A 23,871-nucleotide genomic window follows, 5' to 3' on the forward strand; every position below is an offset into this window, starting at 1 on the left:
CAATGCAGCAAAAAACAAACAAATAAAAAAACCACATTTCTTTAAATTGGCTCTTAAGTGCTCAATAACTAATAGTGGTAAAAAAGGGTAAAGGAAGGAAAGGAAGAAGGGGGGTTGGTTGCTTGGCTGACTACTGCTATTGGTGCGGTTTTAATAAATCCCCTGGACCAGATAAACTTGGTTAATCAACACACAGGAATAGTAACATTTTCACAGAGGGAGTGTATTTCACTGTCATTCACTAAATGGTTATTGAACATTTATCATACGCCAGGGACTGTGCTAGGGACTAAAGATACCTGTCCAAACAGAAGTCACCATGTGGGCAGGACACAGAGAGTCACAATATGGTGGGATACATGCCCTAAGAAGGTGCAGGGGTCACACCAGACAGATTTGGAAGGTAGAGGAAGGTTTCCTAAAGAAGTGCTATCCCACATGAAACCTGGATAATGTACATGATTGTGGAGGTGTTCCTGTCAGGGTACAAGGCTCTGCATGAGGCCCCTAGAGCAGAGAGGGGCCATGGCATGTCACAGGAAATGAAAGAAATTCTGCACAAAAGAGGGAGAAGTTGAGGGAGAAGCCTAGTAACCTAGTAACGGATTAAACAGAAGTATGGTCTTTGTTAGGGATTCTGACTTTGTCTAACAAGTAACAGGCATTCACTGAAGGATTTTGAGCAGGAAGCTGACGCAATTACATGCATATGAATTTTAGAAGCCCCACCCCTAAGTGTAGAAGTGAGCACACAGTGGGGAAAGGGAAATGCTGGAGGCAGAGACTTTGTTTTTAAGAAATACTAGTAGCTCCCAGAATCATTGGGAGGCATCAACAAAGGGAGCCTAGCTAAACTTTCAGAAGCAACTCCCAAAAAACCAGGCCAAAAAGGGAGCTGCTGTCTCTGGCATGATTAGGAAAATCAGGATGCTGTTCTACAGCTACCAGCTTCCAGGCAGCCACCTGGCAGGGACTAGGGATCATGGTAACACAGGTCAGAGGGCATGGCAGCCGGAACGAGGACTATGACGGTAGGGGTGGAGAGGACTGAAGAGACGTGTGCTACAGGAAGAAGAATGGATGGAGAAGGGGTGGGAGAGTGATGGGTGACACCCAGGTTTCTGCATGAAGCAACAGCATGGAGAGTTACTGAAATAGGGTAACAAAAGGAGAACTGGGGTGGGAAAAATGGATCTGGGGTTTTGGACTTCAGGCGTCGGAGATGTGTGCCATGGGCAGGGATGAGGTCATCCAGGGAGGGCAATCAAGTCAGGTGGAAGAGGGCGCGGGATGCAGCCCGAGTACCACCACCAGCACCTACAAGCTGGGCAGAGGCGACTGGAAGAAGGGGTACAAGCATCCAGGAAGTGAAGGAAGCAGAGGTCGGTAGTGCTAAATGCTGTGGAGGGATCAATCAAGATGAGGGCAGAGACTCACAGAAAAACTGCTGTGACCTTTCAAGGAGATGACAGGGTGGAAGGTGGACAGAGTAAGACAAGAACACTCATGGACCCCGCTATGTTTAACAAAAAACTAGAACCCCTGGCCACCATTATTTTTAAGATGGAGAAGGTGAAGAGAAAAGAAAAGGAAAAGAAAAGGCAAGGAGAAAGAACAAGAGGAATAAAGATTGGAAAGGAAAAAAGAAACATCTTACTTGTATTTGATACAAACATTCATGTAGTATCACAGGGAGATTCACCAAGATTCAGCATATTATTAGAAGTAATCAGAGTTCAGAAAGGTTCATAGATAAAAGGTAAACTTAAAGAGATCAATATTTCTCTATACCAGGAACAACCAGAAAATGTAACAGAAAGCTACCACTCATAATAGCAAAACAAACAAACAAACAAAAAACCCAAAAAAGCAAAACCCTAATGGGTTAAACATTTAAAAACTAACTGAACAAAAAGTATGGAGAAAATTTCAAACTGTTAAAAGAAGTTAAGATCTGGATAAGTGAAGACATTCTGTGCTCTGTTGGTGGGAATGTAAATTGGTGCAGCCACTATGGAAAACACTATGGAGGGTCCTCAAAATTAAAAATAGAACTACCATATGATCCGGCAATCCCACTTCCGGGTATTTATCTGAAGAAAATAAAAACACCAATTCAAAAAGATATCTACACCTCCACGTTCACTGCAGCAATATTTACAATAGCCAAAATGTGGAAACAATGTAAGTGTGTCTATCGACAGATGAATGGATAAAGATGTGGTGTATATATTGTACAATGCAATTTTAATCGGCTATAAAAAAGAAGGAAATTCTGCCGTATGTGACAACATAGATGGACCCTGAGAGCAGCATTATGTTAAATGAAATCTGTCAGAGAAAGACAAATACTGTATGATATCACTTATATGTGGAATATAAACAAACAAACAAACAAAAAAATCCCAAACTCATAGACACAGAGAACAGATTGGTGGTTGCCAAAGGTTGGGAATGAGGGGTGAGCAAAAAGGGTGAAAGGGGTGTCAAAAGGTACAAACTGCCAGATATAAAATAAATAAGTCCCAGGGATGTAATAATGTATAGCATGGCGACCACAGTAAACAATACCGTGTTGCATATTTGAAAGGTGCTAAGAGTAAATCTTTTTTTTTTTTTTTTTTTTTTTGCGGTACGCGGGCCTCTCACTGTTGTGGCCTCTCCTGTTGCGGAGCACAGGCTCCGGACACACAGGCTCAGCGGCCATGGCTCACGGGCCCAGCCGCTCCGCAGCATGTGGGATCTTCCCAGACCCGGGCGCGAACCCGCGTCCCCTGCATTGGCAGGCGAACTCCCAACCACTGCGCCACCAGGGAAGCCCCAAGAGTAAATCTTAAAAGTCCTCATCATAAGAAAAAAAAAATTGTAACTATATATGGTTAAGAATGTTAACTAGACTTATTGTGGTGATCACTTATTGTGACTATACAAATGTCAAGTCATTATGTTGTACACCTGAAACTAATAAAACGTTGTGTGTCAATTACACCACAATGAAAAAAGACTTCAGTTCTCCCTAAGTTAATGTATAAATTCAATGTAATTTCATCATTGGTTTTATTATTATATTACGTTATTATTATTTGGGAACTCAAACTTGTTCCAAATGCATATGAGAGAACAATAGTTCACAAAAGCTAAAACAGCGCTAAAAAAAAGTTAAAAAGACAAAAAAGGGGCACTTGTTCTGTGACAACAAAACTAGAGTGGTGCTGGCACGCAGAACAGAGAATGCTGAGACAGATCGGGGCTGCACGAGGCCTACTTACTGCACAGTTAATAATGCCCATAAGTCAGCGGGGAAAGGACAAACCGTTAGCAGGGAAAACTGGCGCCATACGCGGGGAAACAATAAAAATGGGTTCCCACTCGACACTATACACAGAGGTGGACCGCAGGTAGATTAAGGACATAATGTGAGAGGTAACACTGTAAAGCTAACAGAATCAATGCAGAAAAAAATCTTTGTTACTTAGGGAAGAAAAAGAATTCTTAAAACCCCCAAAGTATAAAACTTATGTATGTATTAACGATGCAAAACACAAAACATTTTAAAAAACTCTCCTTCTTAAAGTATCAGTAGTTTTTAGTAGATTTTCCATATAAAAAAAAAATAAAATTGGAAGAAATGAGCATTCTTTATGATTTTTCACAAAAGATGTATTTCATATTTAGACATATAGGGTTCATGAGTACTGGGGAAAAAGAATGGGTACTTTAAATTTATATTTAAAAGAAAACATTAAAGCACTGGGTAAGTACTATGGATTTTTTTTTTTTACTCCATAAATGTCACCACTTTGGCTCTTCATACACTTTTATTATAGTCCATATAATACCTAAGAGTAAAGCTCCCCAAATACCTAAGAGTAAAGCTAATTATCAAGAGATTCATCAATTATAATCTGCTTTTTTCTATACTTGCAAGACTTTCAAACTAAAAGAACTGATATTACTTCCTTTGAAATTAGTGCAAATAGACCAAGGGGAATAGAATTAAACTAAAACACAGGATTTTTGAAAGTTGTATTGAACACATTATAGTTATTTGAGCACAACTGAATGAAATTAAAATAATGTATAATTCAATTTTAACTGAAATCTTAGGTTACCCTAAAAACTTAGGGCTACATCCCAACTGCTTTATTTCACTACTCAGCTTTCATTAAGAGGTAGAACAGGTACCTCAGAATTCAAATATACTAAGAATGGTCTAAAGAAAGAACAAAGTCAGCATTTGTTTTGAAATGAGATGTCTAGAAAGCAGACTTGAGTATAACAACTGGGGAAAAACCCAAATTCAGTGCCTCAAGGACTGGATACTTAAATCTTCCTACACTAGGTACTAAAAACATACTCAGTACATTTCTAACCCCCAAATGAAGAATATTTACTTAATTAAAAACTTCATTCATGTTTTCAACTCCTTTTTTCCATTATGCTACTCTGAATTTAACTTTTCTTTAGAGCCAATAAAATCTGCTAAAAATTGAAAACTGTATAATTTATTTAACTTATTGTTTAATATACTAAAATATTTCTTCTCCAAGCCTTTTTAAGTCCTCCCTCCCTCCCCCGAAAATCTACCTCCTGTATATTTCAGAAAACTATGAAATCACCACTAAATGGAGTGCTATAGTAACCCATGGGTATTCTAAATGTATTAGATGAATGACATATACCTTGAACCACCACCTGGCTGCCTGGGACAAAGAACTGCTGTGTGCCATCTGCTGACTGTGTTGCGTACTGTACAATTGTAGCACCTGGCGGAGGAGCTCCTGAATTTGTCATTGTTAATGCCTGCAGTCCCTGAACACCATCAGATCCTGGGTTAGAAATCTGGATTGCTTCACCTTGGGCTATAGCAACTTAACAGAAAAAGAAAAGAAAAATTAGAGAATTTCAAGATTCATTTTTAATAATCCCATATAGGAAGAATATACTCTGGATCTATTTATTACCAAAGCTTCTCATTCTCAAGTTATCCTTAATTCTCTATGCTGAATTGGTAAGGGGCTCCTCCTTCATGGGGCAACACTCTGAAAAAGCTCAAAACACTTGAAAATATCTTATATTCAGAACTGTTTGAAATACACAGAACTCATGGAGTTGTCCTCCTCTCTGGCATCCATCCAACTAAATTATTTAAGAGGAAGAGTGGAGATCAGACAGGGAGAAAGTCCAGGTTTTGATTTTCTCCAGTCTTTCATATATTTTCAGTTATAGATAAACAACATTCTTCTAACATTTAAGAAATGGTCAGTTAAATTCCATTGAGCATTATGAGTACAATGAATTTATAATTTGTTCAGGTAACTACTTGTCTAATTTATCATCAAAAGAAAGTAGCTTTTAATGAAATATATATATATACAGTATATAGCTTTAAAACATATATTTATTAAAATATACATTTCTATATATTTCTATACTTATTAAAACCTATATATATTTTTAGACTTGAGGTTTTAAAGCTCAAGTCTACAAACTGTAACCTTTGCCATTTTGACTATGTCAGGAGAATCCTGAAATATAAAATGTTAAGTTGGAAAGAACCTTAAAAGGTAACTGTATTGAAAGACTTCGTGCTACATTTACCTCTACCAAGTGTCTTGAACTGTAGCTAATGGCAACAGATATGAGGTAGACTTCCTTTAAATACTGAGACTTGCCAGCCATGTTTAAAAATTAACTTATTAACAGAAAGTTTCAAAAGAATAATTGATCAAATGTTATGTTTTTAAATTTCACTCTAATGGACAAATAAGTACTATTTAAAATATCTGAGAGTCCTATATATTTTAACATAAAGATGACAACTCCATGATTTAATTTAAACACTAGAGGTTAAGTGGAACAAGGGCTATTCTTTAAACAAAAAATCACATATAAACCAGCTAGTTAGACTTTACAATGAAGATAAAAATGACACATAATCAGAATAACGCAACACCTATAATTCAATGTAAATGTCTTACAGGAATGCTGTAGTAGTGTCTAAAATATAGTCTGAATATTTCTGAGTCATTCCCTAACTTTGTAACGGCATCTAAGCAAAGGTGACAATCTGATCGAATAAAACTATCAGAACTGTTGGTAAGATTAACAACCACCACCACAACAAATCTTCAGTTCTAGGGCCAACACAGAAAGATGGGTTAACATTTTAAAAAGATTTCAACACAGAGGCGCTGTCTGGTTTTAGTTTGTTGGCAGGCTGCTATACGATTGACAGAAACTAAAGAATCAGTTACCAAAATGTCAACAGCGCTGTGGTTGAGAAACTCTGAAGTAACCTCACTTTATTTGTCTGGCTCATCTAGAGCATTATATTCCGTACACATTTTAAAAACAAGATTTCACCATGACTCTCCAAAGATTTCAAGCTCTCAGGACTCATCCCTTAATAATAAAAGGGTTTGAAAGAAGTCTGAAAAAGAAGAGATATTGCTTCCTTGGATCTTCATGGCTGGACATGAATGAATTTCATATGTTATCATATATTTGAATGAATATTTTCAGTTGATAGTTTGTTGCCAAAGAAACAGTGCTTTAGAAAGAACAGGCATAGGCAGTGTAACCACAATGCTAAGAAGCACAAAGCCTAGCACACAGCAGGCAGTCAATAAATATGATGAATGAATGGCTATCATTTCAAGACAGAATATATAAAAATGACTTAAGCCATGTGTGAATCCATAAGAGTTAAATGAAGTATTGTTTCAAATTATAATGATAGAACTTAATTTTCCAATATTGACAATACAACTACCGAGTTTTTGAACTAGTAAAAAATCTGAGTAATTGCTTCAAAGGATAAGAACCATGAAGTAGGTAGATAAAAATCCTTACTTTCTTCTTTTCATACTTCATTCTTTTCATTTTTTTTCATTGTTTCCCCATAGTTCCACCCAAACTTCTTTGCTTTCATACTGTGCAAAGCTGATATACCAAGAATCTGCTCCTCTTATCATTTTATTTTCTGGTCATCATATAATTACGTGTGGAAAACAAAAGGCAAACACACACACACAGAAGCTGGCTCTAGGGGGAAAATGTTTCTACTGATGAGTCTTGTCGTTTAGCCTAACTTTTTTTATACCAAAGGCACTCTTGATTTTGGCACTATCAAATGACAGTGGACCCTCCCATGTAAAAATGTAGCCTCTCAATTGACAATATTCCCAACACGTGAAGATTTCCCAATGCTTCAGGATACGAGAAAGAGGCTCTGTGTGTGTGTGTGTGTGTGTGTGTGTGTGTGTGTGTGTGTGTGTTCAAAAGATTTGAGGAGGAAACTTTTCAGGTTACGAAATATTCAAGGATAGCATAATTTTTTAAATAAATACACATCAATATAAATTAACTAGTAGGAAAAACTAAACTGAAATTAACTGAATGAGTTTAGTCATGTCTTGTTTTAGCTAATTATTATTTTTTTTAACTTATGGAACTTTTCTAGCAAACATAAAAGGTGAAAGAATTTTGTGCCATTAATTTTCCCTACCCACTCATTCCAAACCTTTTTCTGTGTCTGGAGTATTTTAAAACAAATCTCAGACATCATATCTGGCAAATCATTTTAAAGTAAAATCACTGGCCCATATCAAGGCCATTAGCAACCACTGAAAATAAAACACCTCTGTATTTCCTACTAATTTTACCTTGGGAACCTAGGTTTTATTAATGCTTTCTTGGACTGATGCATGCAACTGAGGCATAAAAGCTCACACATATGGCCATTTTGTTGTTTGTAATGAAGAGTCCACACAAGTCTATGAATACTGATTAGGATTCAAGCAGAAGTAAAAGTGGTTTATTATTTTAGAGTATATGCACATTTATTTTCCTCTTTTAAATAATCCTAATAACATTACAGTTTGATGAAATAATCTAAATTGAATTAAAACTGAACAAATAGATTATATAGTCAATTAAATTCTACTTCAATGTCCATTATTAACTGATTCAAGCCTGACAGTATGTTATCTGCTCATAGTAGTGATGGGTAGAAGTTGAGCTCTGTTGTCCTAGTTGCTCTGGGACGTACCTAACTTTTTGTCCCGTAATGTCTCAGGTGAGCTGTACTCCATAATTAAGTAGGTCGCTCTATATGCACAGATTGAACGTTGAACACACTGACCTTACGTTAAAAAAGAGTTTGTCTAGAGAGAGTATAATTCATTAATTAACTAAGTATTTTTCTACTAAGTTAGTTTTAGTGGTTACACAAATGTCTTCATACACATTCTTATATAGTTATGATATTTAGCCTCAAATCAGAATTAACCCAAGTATGGTCTCCCCATGCCCAACTTACCACATACAACGGTAACCAGGATGCTATCATATCAACTAGTCTAGGCAATAAATTCTTTAAAAATTCCTGGTATAAAAAATTGTGTTTAAAATAATCTGCTACTTCTACTACTCATTGCCACTGAGCACTTCTCTCCTAGAGCGATTAATATCACTGAAGCAAGGAAAATACTACGTATAGGATGAAAATTCAAGAGTTTTGATTTAAAAATTTTTTTAATTAAAAAATATTTTAAAGTCTTGTATAATCAATAAAGAAGGAAGAAGAGAAAAATAAGGGTGGAAAACTGAAAGAAAAAAAAAAAGTTCATGACCAAATGAGGAAGGAGCAGAATTTATTTAAATTAAGATTTTATCTGACCTCTTTTCATGTGATGCTAACATCTTTTTAACCCTAAACCTGTATATATGAGCTAATCCAAACACATAAACATGTAAATGTTTAATTACTTACGATTTAAAACCATCTTTATTCCACATTGCAATAAAAGGATTCATAAATAAAACTTCATCGAATGAACTTTAAAAAGGAACAGGAGACCTTATTCCAGTGAATTCTTAGATTGAAATTCAAAAAGTGAGCACAAAACAAGCTGTGAGTACCTGTGCCTTAAAGCCAAGAGGTGCCTTCCTCTTGAATAAAGACTAAGGAATAAATGCTAAAGAAGCATAAAGACTAAAACAGCCGCCTGCTGTAACAAGAACAGCAACACCAAGGTTAAAGAGCCAGATTTACATCAAGTAGATACCGTCCTAAGTTTGCTTTGAAAGGTACCTTGGGAGCATGTAAGAAAAGTCACTCCTAAGAGCAGTAAATGCAACTGCATTTACTTTAGAATGTGCAAGCCTATCGCGCAAATTCCTCTTACAAAGAAATGGAATCGGTGCTTATTCATTTGAGTCTCCTGAGAATTCTGAATTCTTCAAGCAATCCACAAAGTTCACAGATACCTTTCTTCATATGGTGGATTTAGGACTGACCCACTTACCTATAGTGTATAAGATGCCAGTAAAGATGAATTAATAGAGACTCACTCTAGCAAGATTCCTAGTAAAATAAAGTAGGAGCAAGCAAAGAGACAGGGATATTTAGGAAAAAATAATTTGAAGTCTTAGGTGACAGTCCTTAATTGGTAAGGGAAGAAGTAGGGTAAAGTAGACGGGGGATTAAAAAAAAAACCCAAAAAGCCGTCATTAGAGAAAATTTAATGAATTAAGAAACTTCAAACATTTAAATTTCTTTACCTGCAACAGCACACATAGAAGAACCACAACTTTTACTGTTTGTGAATTCACTCCCGTTTAATGCATGTCTTGAATGTCATGCAGCAAGTAACATTCTTTGCTAATTCTAAGACTATCTGAACCACTATCATTCAGAAATATTCTCTTGAGACAAAACAGGTTTTCTTTGACCAGAACGACTTAATTGGCATACAGCAAACCTATCACTAAGATCTGTACTTCCAGCAAAGTTTCTCAAGCCGAGGTCACTTTCTTGGTGTTACAATAATGAATTCCTGCCTATTTTAAGTTATTTTCCCTACTCCGGGAAATAGCCTGTTCTAACTTTCACTCCTTATCTTTGTGATTAAAAAAAATAAGTTGAAATAATAAGGCCAACTTCCATCAAATATCTCACTTTCAACTACTAAAAATGTGACTACCTGTATATGAGAAAACCTGAATTTTTATTTTACTTCAACTTTGACTCACAAAGTTGAACACTCCTTTTACAGTTCTTTTGTTTTTAACTCCAACTAACTCATTATAGCAAATTAAAAATAAAAGATCTAGAACAATAATTTTTGAAAAAAAGAAACAAAGTAAAGTTTGGGAGAAAGTCATCCATGGATAAAAGTTGAAGAAAATTTTAAATTTTTTTACAATAAAAGGCTATAAAAGGGTCTCAAAAATAGGTACATGCAAATACACAGAAAAATCTCCAGAAATTCTAGTAAAATAAACTCTATTCTAAAAATCAAAGGACACCAGTAATTGTTTCTATTTCTAGATATTTAAGAATATTAATTTCTGTTAAGTTATTGCTAGTAAGAAATGGTTGATGAAAATGGATCTTGTATGTATAAATATACATTTAAAGCAAATGTCTTCTAAAGAAAAGTTTAAATGTTAGTATGCACTTGTCAAATGAAAGAATTATCAACATAAACAAGTGTCACTAATTATCATTTTTAACATAGGCAATATCCCTTCTTTTGAACCAATAAAATGGCAATTTTTAACCTGCGGACAGCACAGGTAGGACAACCACAACTTTTTATTAAAATAACTGCCAGGATCATACTGTATGGGTCCAAATTAAGAAAGCGAAGTAAGAAACTGTCCATGACTTCTGATGTGGCAAATAGAGAAATGTCTAACTTCTAAACATTCGATTTTCTAGTTCTCAACCAGAACTCCTGACTCCACTCCTGCACACCCACGTACCCCACACCCAAGGTAGTGACACTTACATCGAGCCCCCAGCTGCAAGCACGTGCTAAGAGCACAAGAAATAAAGGCTTTGATGCTGGCCGGGGGGGAACAGTTTAACGACTGGGAGTGAGACACTGCCACAGCTGGCTTACATTTCTCTGTTTCATTGTCAAAAGTAGCATGCCTCTCTTCCCCAACAGGTAAAATCTGTTATCTTCTTTTGTCCTCATATTAACCTCCGAGTTTGGCAATCTAGTATCATTCACACTTCAAAGACTAAAAACCTGAGATTCGAAACTATCTCACTGTGATCCAGGTAGTAACTGGCAGGACCAGGTGCCACCTTCCCCACGTCATCTCCAGCTTCAACATCCTCTCCAAATTCTCAGCTAATAATGTAGGCAAATTCACCACAGCATCCTCGCCCATGTCACTTATAAAGAGATCAATTCCTAAGCAGCATCAGGATATGCCAGAGAAATGTTTCAGACGACAGACAGCATCTTAGGTCACCCTCCAAACTTTAAGATGTCTTAGCATTATTTCAGCAGTAATTTCTAACCTTTTCATGACACAAAACAGAAAATGATAATAGGTGTACAGCCCACTGCTCAAGGCCAGAGCTGACCAGCCAGGAGGTTCCAGCAGCTCCAAGCCCTGCCCAGCCATACCAGTTCTAAAACTCCCACCATCTACTCCCAGTGGGTCAGACAAAAAAGGCACAGAAATCAGTGCAGTAATAAAAGAGAAATGAAGATGAAAACCTCAAGGTCTAGCTTTGACAGACTATGGAGAGTTTTCTTTTCCTAATGTCAACTTTGGACATATTCATTCAGCGCCCTGTACAGGGTGTGGACAAATTATACGCCAGTTCTGTCAGGTATCAGCATAGGAGTTACCCAAAGAACAGAAATCACCATAGCAGAATTCGTTTAATACTGCAAATCTACCACCATTAAAAGAAAAACTCTAAAAAACTAACGACTAAGGCTTCCCCATATATTATAGCTTGCTTTAGCATCCAGGTCATAAGTTAAGACTTGAGATCTTTTGTAGGTATTGTTACTTTTTAAAGGGAAAACAGAAAATACACCTAAAATCTTAACACTGTACTTGGATCAACACAGTAATTAACGTCACACATATTCCTGTACCTAACTAGCTTGTTTAAAAAAAAAAACTTTGTTTCTGTCCTTTTTCTCTCTTTTCCTCCCAACTTTTCTTTCTAGCTCTCATTTTAAACTAAAGTATTTTTATATATAAAACATTCTTGATTTGGGAAAAGACTAGTGCTTTAACTGAAGCAAAAAGCACAGAATTAACAGCCCATTAAAATGCACAAGACTAAATGTGAATGTATCTGTTTATTTACAGCTTTCGGTACTTAAAATTTCAAATAAAGTGATCTGTCCAATTGCTTTAGTTTAAAAAAATAAATCATTTTTCCATTCTCTTCTAGAAAAAGCTGCAGCACAAATTAACACAGTAGAGAGTAGTGAAAACAGAATTACATTTAAAACATAGTTTAGAAAACATATGCACCTCTTTTAGATTAGTAAGTATAAAATGTAATTGTTGGTGACAAAAGCCAACAAGAATGAAATACAGACATTTATATCTTATTATGTTCACATGTATCATAGAGACAAAAACAGTAAGTTTTAAACTTTTACTAGATATGAATATACACACATAAATAAGAAAAACCCTCTCTTTATTTTTACCCCAAAGTTTTCTTCTATTTTCAGTAAAAAATTTTTTTACTTTTCAAAAGTATATGACAACTGTCAGTACAAATCTCTCACTCCTTTAACATGTACTTTTCACACTATGATACACAGTTTAGGTATCATGACGCATTTTAAAATGGGTCAGTTTAGTGTCAAAACCCGAGACGCTTCAAGGAAACTAGAGAGACTTAAAGTTAGCAGTACGTCATATGGAATTGCAGCATACATACTGTATTGCCCCGTGCTAGTCTGATATATGCTAGTCGGCACTGCCATTGCAGCGATATTAGGTGACGTCCCTTCTTCCTCGGATTTTTCTTCTTCAATCTTGGGAACACCAGGCACATCAGAGGAAAGTTCATTCAGTATTTTTCTAAAATATAATTTAACAATATAAATAATTAAGATACATGAATGAGATTTAAAACAGAACAGCTATAATGGGAGAATCTGATGTATAATTATTCTCTTTTTTTGGAAAAAGTATCATTACAGTAGGAAACTTAACTTACCTGTAAGAGGGTCTTCGTGAAAGGATTTCTCTGCGTTTATGAAAATCAATTACACTTTCTGATTCTGCAGACTCATCTGTCTCTGCAATTGTTGCTACCTATAACACAAGAGTTCCTGAAATGCATCATAAAATCCATGGTATCTCCTTCATTCACAACACGGTGCTTAAGGGTCTCTCTGTGTGCAGCACTAAGCCGGGAGCTGGGGACAGAACACACTGAGACGCACTAACCACGCTCACAACCTGGCGCAGAGGAAGAGGAAGCGCAGACAACAACACTTAGCTGTAGAACCAGCCTGTGTGCAAAGGATGGCACAGATAACATATACTGCAGAAATGCAAATGAGTGTCAGGCAGCCTTCAGGAAAGCACTCAGTGTAAGATACACAAGACCTAAGATCCAACCCTGAAAATATCTCATAAATCCAGCAGGGGGTGAGCCAGCGAGTGACAGAGGCAGAAAACAATACCACTGCTGACTTATGCTGCTGGGTCTTCAAATTAGACATTAGATAGGTCCAAAGAAGAAAGAATATTTAAGCAGGTAAACACGTGGGTAACAAGCCTGGTTAAAGTTACAAGAAGTAGGTGGGGTGGGCTTGATGGCAGTAGGTCTTGAAGGTCAAAATAAGGAATTTCTCCTTAAAAGAAAGATCAGATTTTTAAATACAATTTCATTTTTTCAAGTAATGGTATAATAACAAATAGTAAAGAAAGTCAGGAAACTAAAACAATGAATCTCTCTACAACATGACTGCTCTCAATATATTCAGCCGTCTATCATAGGGGCTAGGATAGTTCTGAGTTTGCAAAACTCACTTTTGCAAAACGCAGGCAGGAATATATACTTCCCAAGGCACATGGATGTACATATTTGTTCACCTACACGTATGACCTTGCATCTCTGGTGATGAACACCCTACACATAAGCACACTCATCCATGAGGAGAACTTATTAGAGAAACTGCCGCTGCAAATCAGACAACCATATATCATCACCAAATATTTATCACGGTAAAGTGGGCTTCCACACATCTCTCGTACAATCATAACAACTCCCTTATGCAAGGTAAGCTATTATTTTAGAAAGTGAAAACTGAAGTTCATCATTCGACAGGTAGGCATTCTAACACAAGATCCACAGACACCTATCTCTACAAAGATAATCACATCATCCATTTAACAAAATCCAAAAGAGCCTACTGAATATGAGACATTTTCTTCCAGTACCAGCAAGGTTAAAGCTAAGTAGAAATATTGATATCTGCACCCCAATAAAAGTCATAATACAATAAGGAGAGTGGAAAAACTTTCTTGCTTTATAATTAGGGTCAGAAAGAGTCAGAAAGTCCTGGAATCAAAGTTCATTGCAGGAAATAAATAAAAAAAAAAAAGACAATACTGAGAATCACTCTTACATTTTTGAAAGACAGGAGAGACACCTGTGCTGAAAAGATAACCAAGCTTTTAACGCATGTGGATTTATTATTACTTCAAGTGTCATGTTGCAACTCTCATCCTTATTCTGCAACAAACTGGATTCAAATATGCAGAAAAAGGTAAGACTGATTAAGTATAAGAAACTACATTTTCCTCAGAGATCTTTTTGTCATCAATTAGGTTCAAGTAATTTCAAAATTTAAAGGACAAAAACAAACTGACCTTAAAAAGGAACAAACATAAATTCAGTAGAAGAGAAAAGTATGCTTTTAAAAATGCATACTTAATAATTTACATCTGTTGATGCAAAGAAATGTTTTAGCTTTGAGAAATGTTAAGAATTTATGACCAACTTTGATGACAATAAATAACAAAACACATCTCTGGATCGCAACCACAACACTAACCACGTCTAAAAAAAACAAAGTTTAATCTGATGTATAAATGTAACACCAAGTAAAAATAATATCATGTCACACATATTGAATTAACAATAAACCTAAATTTCTACACTCTAATGTGAGTACTGGTGAAAACAGCATCAGTAGTACAATATTTACATTACCATGTTTATCAGACATCTCCAAAGAATCCTCAAAATACTTTTAAGCATCTTTGGAGAGCATTGCTAAACAAATCTAAGTGTGAGCAGAGAGCAACAACTTAAAGGAGAATGACTCAATCTGTAAATTAAGAGCTGACAATAAAACAACTAGAGTCAAATCTATGTATCTAGCAGGGCACAATGCACTTCACACATAAAAAGGAAATTCGTCTAAATGTTAAATAACAAGATCTGAGCATCAAAGCTACACAAAGAAAATGAGGATAAATGAATTAGTAAAAGAAAAAAAAAAAAAAGCTCAAGAAAGTCCAAGACAAATCATCTGGGAAGGAAGCTAACCTGAACAGTCTGTAATTGTGGTGACTGAATAACCGATGGCTGTGGTGTCTGAAATACTCCCTGGACATGTACAGTTTGGCCTGAAGGTAACTGTACTAGAGTTACAGCTGGGGAGCCTCTTCCGGTGCCTGACCCAGCTACAGAAACCTGCAAAAATGATCATCATTGAGGATTAAGGCTGGACCTTTTCTTGGTTCTTTACGTTTTTCTTAAAGAAATACCATTCACTATTATGACTGGCCTATTTTTCCTGCTTCTAAGAAATGACAAGCAAGCTGGGGTACGTACCATTAGGAGATGGTTACTGTCCTGGAACAGTCATTCTCTGATGTGACAGATATTAAAGAACCCATGCTCCTCACTGTCGGTTCCCATGCTTTGGTGGCTAAGAATGTTCCAAGCACAAAGTTCTAAAGCAGTTAAACTACCTCACTGCGACCTCACAACTGCTAACAGTGAAGCCTTCTTTAGGCCAGAGTATAAACCACCCTCCTTAACTTCTTAAGAGAAATCGGAGACAGAACTTAAAGATGGTAAATTATTTTTTAATAAATGAAACTTCTGACATATGATATTATAGTATTACTCCAGACACAAGCTAATGCCTTGTCTCTATACTGATGAAAACTGCGGTTACTTTTATGCCCCAACAGTCACAAAAAGGGCACAGGCCAAAGAAATTCCAGGACCTCTCATGCCCCTCGCACCTCCGAACCAGAGAAAGCTCATGACTTGGAGGCTATGTGGCCCTGGCACACTTCTTTCCCCCCAACTCAAGCATCCAGAGGGGCCAGAACCATCACTTGGCTTGCACAGACAGGAGAGAACAGCCGTTTACCAGCTACCTTGGGTGCTTTGGACAAAGATCCCTACCAGTAAAACACAATAAAACCTTCACTTCTCTGGACTCAAAACCTGCCAAGTTTCTAATTAGTACACAACTGTCCTAGAGGCCAGTGTAATCTTACAAACTTTGCCTCATTTTACTAAGTTTCACTATTCATTATGACTTAACTCAACACCGAAGACTTTGGACATGAAAGAAGCTACTAGTTTCTATCATGAGTGGTGGCAGACCACAGAATCTAAAACAAATTTTGAAGAAAGCTTCCGTTGGACCTCACTTTAAGGAAAACCAATCATTTCCAATCTACTTACTCTAATACTTTAAAAAGAATTATTAAAAACTGGGTTTATAACAAATAATTAGATTTATTTAAAACATCATTCTCTTGGAAGTTAAATTTCTTCGGCAATCCAAAAGTAAAAACTCTTCTATCCATGCAAGAGAACCTATGCGGAGAGCATTGAACTAGGTGCCCTAGGGTGGAAAGCAGAATTGCTAAAACCAACACCTAAGAAACAACAGCACACAAACAGTACAGAACTAATTGCTCCATTGTCCAGGTCATGAAAACCACAGGAGCACAGAACCGAAAGACCAGTATGGGGCTGAACAACAAGTGGAGGCCTTGTGTAGAAGCTGCCGACTGAGCTGGGCCTTGCTGTGGCCTGGGTAATAGCTGGACAGAAAAGCGAGAAACCGGGCCGGAGACACCCAACATGTAGCCCACGGGGCAAATTCAGCCCACCTGCTCCTGGAGTTTTATTGCCTACTTTAGATTTCAGGGGAAAGAAAAAGGGCATTCCACAATGGAGCCAGCAGATTTAACAACCAGAAGTTTAAAAACCACTAGATTTACTCTACAAATGTTCCCTGCATGAATTATAAAAAAGGATCCATCTCTTTGTGAACCAACTGCCAAAGGGTACTCCTTTGCCAAATGACCAATTCTCAAACTTTTTAGTCTCAGGACACCTTTCCACTCTTAAAAATTACTGATGACCTCAAATAACTTTTGTTTATGTGATTTATATCCAGCAGGATGCTGTAAACGCACAAGCAGCTCCTGGGAAGGGAGAATGCTATGGGTAACTTTTGCAGATTTCTGTAATTTCAATACTCCTACTATGGCAGATTTCAAGCTACCAATGGGTGACACTGAACACAAAGCTGGAAAAAGATGTACACAATCGGCTCTCACAAGCCAGCTCAGCCCACTGTTGGTTATATATACTGATATTTACCACGTTAGAAATTAAAACTGAGAAATGTTTAAAATACTTAGTAACTCACTTAAAAATAACAATAATGCCATTACATGCTAACATAAATAACATTTTATGAAGACTACTTTCCAAGACAAAATAATTAATGACAAGAGTGTCAATGTTTTACATTTTTACAAATTCTTTTAATGTCTGGTTTAACTTAAAACAGCTGGATTTTCATACCTATTTCTGCACTGAATCTGTTGCAATATGTTATTTTAATTGGTATGTGAATAAAATATGCCTCTTACACATGTATAAATAGAAAAGGAGGAGTATTTCAATGGCTTTTTCAGAGAAATGTGGGTATTCTTCTTTGATACTACACCAAAATTCAGCAAGTGGTTGTTTCTTAAAGGTTAGTGGCCATGTGGAATCTGAAAACTTAGTTACGTTAAAATCCATTCATCTACCTTATACTTATACATTGATCTATCTTATACTCTTTAGCCAGGCATGATTTTGTAACGTTATGTGGTAGTTATTCGGAAAATACTGGCTCACTGAGTTAAGTAGATCTCCCAAATGCTGACACATTTCATGAGACACTATCAGAAAATCACATTCATTAAAATCAACATCAACTTCTTCAGAAAACTATAAATACTGGGAAGCTATCAAGCTCAAAATGGCAGATGGAGATTTTCCAAAATTCAAAACTGCTGCTTAAAAGCCTGAATTGCATCATTGGCAATAAATACTGTTAATTGTTTTCCTTGACGTGACAAGCTTACTTCAGTTTTTTTTTGAATTTTTGAATTTCATTTTATTTATTTCTTTATACAGCAGGTTCTTATTAGTTATCCATTCTATACACATCAGTGTATACATGTCATTCCCAATCGCCCAATTCATCACACCACCCCCCTCCCGCCTCACCCCCTGCCACTTTCCCCCCTCGGTGTCCATACGTTTGTTTTCTACACCTGTGTCTCTGTTTCTGCCCTGCAAACCGGTTCATCTGTACCATTTTTCTAGGTTTCACATACATGCGTTAATATACGATATTTGTTTTTCTCTTTCTGACTTACTTCACTCTGTATGACAGTCTCTAGATTCATCCACTCATTTTCTTTTGAGAAAATGTTTTTCAAATACTCAAGTCTGAACAGTCATAGTTTGGCTATTTGCCATTATTGCAAGAAAAATGATGTTCTGTTTGGGGGGGTGGGGGAATGCAGCTAGTTCTTCTTGCCTCTCATTCAATAACTCAAGTGTTTTTTTCTCAAGATCACCATTGGTCTTCAGTACGCAGCAGAAATGCTTTCAGTGAATGTCCCACTTCCACAGCACAGAATATTAAAACAACATGTACTCGAGGGTCAAGATTTAATACAATTGGTAATGTCTGCTGATTCATCAGGGACAGTCTTAAGTGAAACTGACATTTTTTTTAAAAACTGCAAGTTAATGTAGTGAAGACCACAATCACAGTTCGGCACCACTGCCACTGACTTGGTCATGCTAAGGTGCCAACAGTTTTACCCCCCAACTGTTTTTGCACCATCAGGGCAAATGCCAATACAGAGAAAAAAAGGAAATAAATCTTAGTATTACCGTGAAAATAGGTTTGTCATCCCAAACCTCCAGGCATGATTGTGTAACACCATGTGGGAGTTATTTGGAAAATACTGGGTCCTTGGAGTCTCCTCCAGGCCTCCCTGTACCACATTTTGAAAACTACTGCTCTATCCTCACGCAGCCCCTAGGTAAGCCCTGCTCACAGCTCAGAGCGCAGAGTGCTGAAGCAGGCGGCAATTTCAGCTCCACCACAGCAGCACAGCCAAAACCACCGTATATAGTAACGCTGATAGAGCATTCGTATCGCAGAGATTGAGCAAAACAGAATATACATTATACCCAAGAGTATTACTAGTATTCCTGCAGACTGGACCTGTGGCTTGAGATGGCAGACAGTGCCACATTCACTTTCATGGGGAAATGACCAGCTTCAAAGAAATTAGATATTTTGAAGAATTGAAGAACAACTCAAGAAAGATTTATGGGGTTTTGATAAGTATAAATCATGCTTTAAGTTGCTCTAATTGTCTTTCGGGTGTAATTTTCAGGACTTCAAATTATTAAACAACGCTCTATCAAAAAGGCTTAGTGAGAAGAAAACCTGCTGTAGAAAGGGAGCTGTACCCACTAGTACAAAACTGTATTCCTAGAATTCTGGAGATGAGTTATACAAATCTGTAACTACAGTGAAAACTCTTACGTCTGAACTCTGGGTAGTACAAAAAGCTCATGAGACAACTCTTTAGTTAAACTGTTGAAATAGAGGCTGAGAAGCAGCATAAGTGATATACCCTAGAGTCACAATTCCAATGTATCCTTAAAAAACAACAACACTCTTAGATCTAGAGAACCTGTCAGGCATTCTACATTCTTACTGGTTTTGCCAAAACTGACCTGTGACTAGCATTAAGCTTGTAACTAACTGTACTGGTAGAGTTAACAGGATAAACAGCATTATTCATAGGAAAAAAATTCATGTGGCTCCCTACCTTTAACATCTTATCATTATTATTATTCTATTGATCACATGAGCCACAAGTAAATACAGGGTGCCCTTGAAGTACGATGTGGTCCACAGATGGCACAGAAGGAACTCAGGCAATGATTCAAGAACATGCATGGTGGCCCCAAAGCCAAAAATGGGTAAATAAAGAAGCATCTTTTTGTTTTTGTGCAAGGTGGCAGATTCAGTTTTAGGCAGGCTAGGGTGAAAGCAATGGGAGCAAACCAGTTGCAAATGTTTAGTGGGCAAGGAGAATCATGGGACTGATGCTTGGGTTAGAGCTCAGGAAATAAAGATGTGAGATACACTGACAAAAAGCAACCTATAAAGACTACCATACTTTATTCACAATGTGCAAATAGAATTCTAAAGAAGCTCTGGAAAGAGAAGGGAATTAAGTCTCTCCTAAAGGACACTACTGATAGAGACACAAATTTTAGTTCACTTGAACTAAAATATGCATACTTCACGTAGAAACAGATCTTTCTTATAAACATCATATACTCATTCTAAAACTTTTTAAGAAGTAAATCTCACAGAAACAAGCCATACTTATGAATTAACTCATTCTTTTGTTCACTTAACAAATGTTTATTGGAAGCCTGCCTTGTGGACCAGTCTACACAGCAGGGATATAGCAGTGAACACGAAAAGTCTGCTCTCCTCAATCAGGAGACAGAAAACAGATGAAGAGACAAAAACATAATTTGGGGTGGTGCTAAATTCTCAAAAGAAAAACAAAGAAGGGTAACTGATGAGGTGGCGGGAGGGTGGAAGGAAGCTACTTAAGGTATACCTACTGTATAAAGAAAAGTGGGAAAGGAAGCCATGGGAAGATCTATATTCATCACATTCCAACAACCAAGCAGGCAACTGCTCAAAAAACAAGCACATAAAATGGATGTATTTTATATTTCATAATTTTTATACCTCTTTTTATGAGGCTCTAAAAGTGAGTATAATGAACTCATAGTAGACATAGTTTACCTTTTCTTCCTGATCCCCTGAAGAATAATCCTCTTCTATAGGATGCCTGAAACATAGATTGTGCTGATGCCACCACATCTACAGAAAACCCCACTATAGACAATAGTTAATCTGAAGAAATAAATTAAGATGATGCAATTGACAGCCTTACTTGGCTTTGCAATTTAAAAAACTCTAATAATGACACATAACTGGGAAAACCTCACAATGTTGTAACAGCATTTGATTAGCACCTAGTGGACTTGCTCCAATCTGTAGCTAGGTTCCCTTATGATGGGGTTTATGATGTCACAGAGCCACTGAGCCTGCATTTAAGACAGTTAATAAAGGCTGAAAAAATGTGAATTCATGGTATAGCAGACTTCGCTATCAACTCTGCTGCCTGAAAAGCCAGATCTATATATTACCTATTTTAATTCCAAGGACTACAATGAAAACCCAACTAACACTCTATGTGAGAAGCTGGAAAACTATACTGATTTCTGTGTATTAAGACAGGATTCTCAACAGTCTGTTTCTTCTATGGAAAAAAGAAGTATTTAAAGAACATTTCAAATATTTTAAGGCTGAAAACAGGAAAATAATATTTTAAATGTGAACACTTTAATGAAGACGCAAAACACTTCATTTTAAAAAAAAAGTTGTATTTACTTGTGCTAAGTGAAGACAAACACAAAAAGAAAAATGTAGAATTGGTATCATTTTAGTGTCTTTAGTGTTTTTCTTTCCCATATTGAGGTTCTTCTTTTTTTTTTTTTAAACAGTGTAGCTAACAAATTGCCAAAATCAATGGAGTTAAATTTTACCTTGTGAATATCAACTGAAAACACTGATAACAGATTTGGCCACGTAAGACGGATATTTTTATATTTACTATGTTAAAATTGTTAGAACTATAATATGATCCTTGAATCCTTTGTGTGTAAGGCATGAAGAAATACTATCTGAAATCTATAACCTGAATTTAAAAAGGGAGAAGTGGATTCTGTTTCTGGTACTGTAATTATAAATGGCCAAATATTATGTCTCTTTAAAAACATTCCCCTCTTGAAAGCAAAGCAAATGTCGGAATCAACTCATTCTTAATTATATAGTCTGATAATACTTCCAATAAGCAGTGGTGATCACTGTGATGATCAGTGATGACAAAATTAGGGGTTCTTATGCTTTGAAAAACAATGTCCTAGTGAAATTTTTCCCTAGCTAATCCTTATAATTTCCTATTTATAGTACTTGGAGCGTCATTTTATATTCTAACCAATACTAGATGTTTTACTTGTATTTATAAAGACTATGAACACGTACATGACCTTTATAGAAGTCAAAAATCCTTTTGCTCTAGTTGTTTAAAAATCAATCTTATATCTTGGTTTCAGTAAGACTGAAACTAAAACTGATCATAATTTTCTAGCCAATTACATTACAAAGCAGTAAATGTACATAGTGAAGTAAGTTGCAGTGAGATCCTGAGCCAAAAATGGCATTTACCCAGCAGATGTCTTACAAGGGCAAACACTGGACTCTTAACAATGATACACATCATTTCTAGTAATGAATAGGAAATGAACATGCCAAAAGCCAGCAGCTACAGAATGAATGCCTAAAACCACTTATTCTCCAAACTACATATTAATCTATTTCTGACCAAAATCAACTCAGGAATGTCTATGCAGAAAACTGCAATTCACTTGAATTATTCTACCTTAATTCTTCTACCAATCACTTGGTATAAGTCCTAAAGAGTACTGACTAAGCAAAAGCAACCTTAAAAAATAGTAACAATAAACAAAATGTGGTATATACACGCAAAGGACGAAGGAATTCCTATCACATACTGTATAGCTGAACCTTCAGGACATTATGCTAAGTGAAATAAGCCAGTCACAAAAAGACAAATATTGATGATTCCACTTATCTGAGGGATCTAAAAGTAGTCAAATCATAGAAACAGAAAGTAGAATCACGGTTACCAGGGGCTGAGGGGAGGAGTAAAAAGGGAGTTGCTATTTAATGGGTATAGGGTTTTAGATTTGCAAGATGAAGAAGTTCTAGCGATCTGTTTCACAACAATGTGAATATGCCTAACACTACTGAACTGTACACCTGAACTTAAGACTGCAGATTTTATGTATTTTTTTTCCACACATAAAAAATAGCAATAACTATTGCCCCACATTTGGTGGATATGATAATTAACTGACTTATTGCCAGGAAGATACTCAATAAATTGATTTTACCAAAGGCAATGAGACTGACTTCCCCATCAGTTTATAAGACATAATTCTAAAGCTCTGGGTGTTCCCGTACTCTTGGCCCCAGAATTACTGCTCAAGACATAGACTAGCTATTGGTGCCAGGATTTATATGGACCAGTTACTAATACATCAAAATGGATAAAATTTAACTTTTCTATGCTCTTCATATATCCAAGGTCAGAAGCTGAGTTGGGATCTAAATATGATACTATCTTATCTACCACTAAATAATGAAGGAGTAACAGTATACAGTATATATGTATACATACAATAGTTACTGCCTAGTACTGTGCATATATATATAGTATTATATATACAGTAGCTAGAGGTAGCATATATTTATGATTACTCTTTGCTAACTATGCATTTTCCCAGGTAATGCTATCTGAAATGGTCTGGTTCAACACTGAGTACCTACGTATTACAAGTAATAGAAATGCTTAATGAAATCTAAAGCCAGGTGCCTGGGTTCTGCCTTTTATTAACTGTGTGACCTATGACAAGTTATTCACCCTCTCTGTACCTTAGTTTCCTCAAGTGCAAAAGAGAATGAAAAAAAACAGTACCTTTCTACAGAGCTGTTGTGAGAGCTGAGCTATACGTGTAAAGCATGGAACAGCGTCTGGCACATATTGAATATTCAA

General features: G+C 36.4%; 1 protein-coding gene across 31 annotated transcripts in view; it reads right to left on the minus strand.

Moving 5' to 3' along the window:
- The window catches only part of CREM (cAMP responsive element modulator), a 65,770-nt gene that overhangs the window by 15,192 nt on the left and 26,707 nt on the right, over positions 1 to 23,871 (minus strand). For 10 of the 31 annotated variants that reach the window (XM_019933317.3, XM_019933321.3, XM_019933316.3 and 7 more), the window contains 4 exons: positions 15,350 to 15,496; positions 13,004 to 13,101; positions 12,722 to 12,864; positions 4,683 to 4,871 (listed from right to left, as the gene is read on the minus strand). In XM_019933317.3, coding sequence (XP_019788876.1) covers positions 4,683 to 4,871; positions 12,722 to 12,864; positions 13,004 to 13,101; positions 15,350 to 15,496 — 577 coding nt within the window. Of the gene's footprint in view, positions 1 to 4,682; positions 4,872 to 12,721; positions 12,865 to 13,003; positions 13,102 to 15,349; positions 15,497 to 20,972; positions 21,066 to 23,871 lie in introns of those variants that run through there. The other 21 variants (XM_073801594.1, XM_019933327.3, XM_019933324.3 and 18 more) reach the window with 7 other exon arrangements.

This window comes from Tursiops truncatus, chromosome 2 (genome assembly GCF_011762595.2).
Source record: "Tursiops truncatus isolate mTurTru1 chromosome 2, mTurTru1.mat.Y, whole genome shotgun sequence".
Classification (NCBI taxonomy): domain Eukaryota; kingdom Metazoa; phylum Chordata; class Mammalia; order Artiodactyla; family Delphinidae; genus Tursiops; species Tursiops truncatus.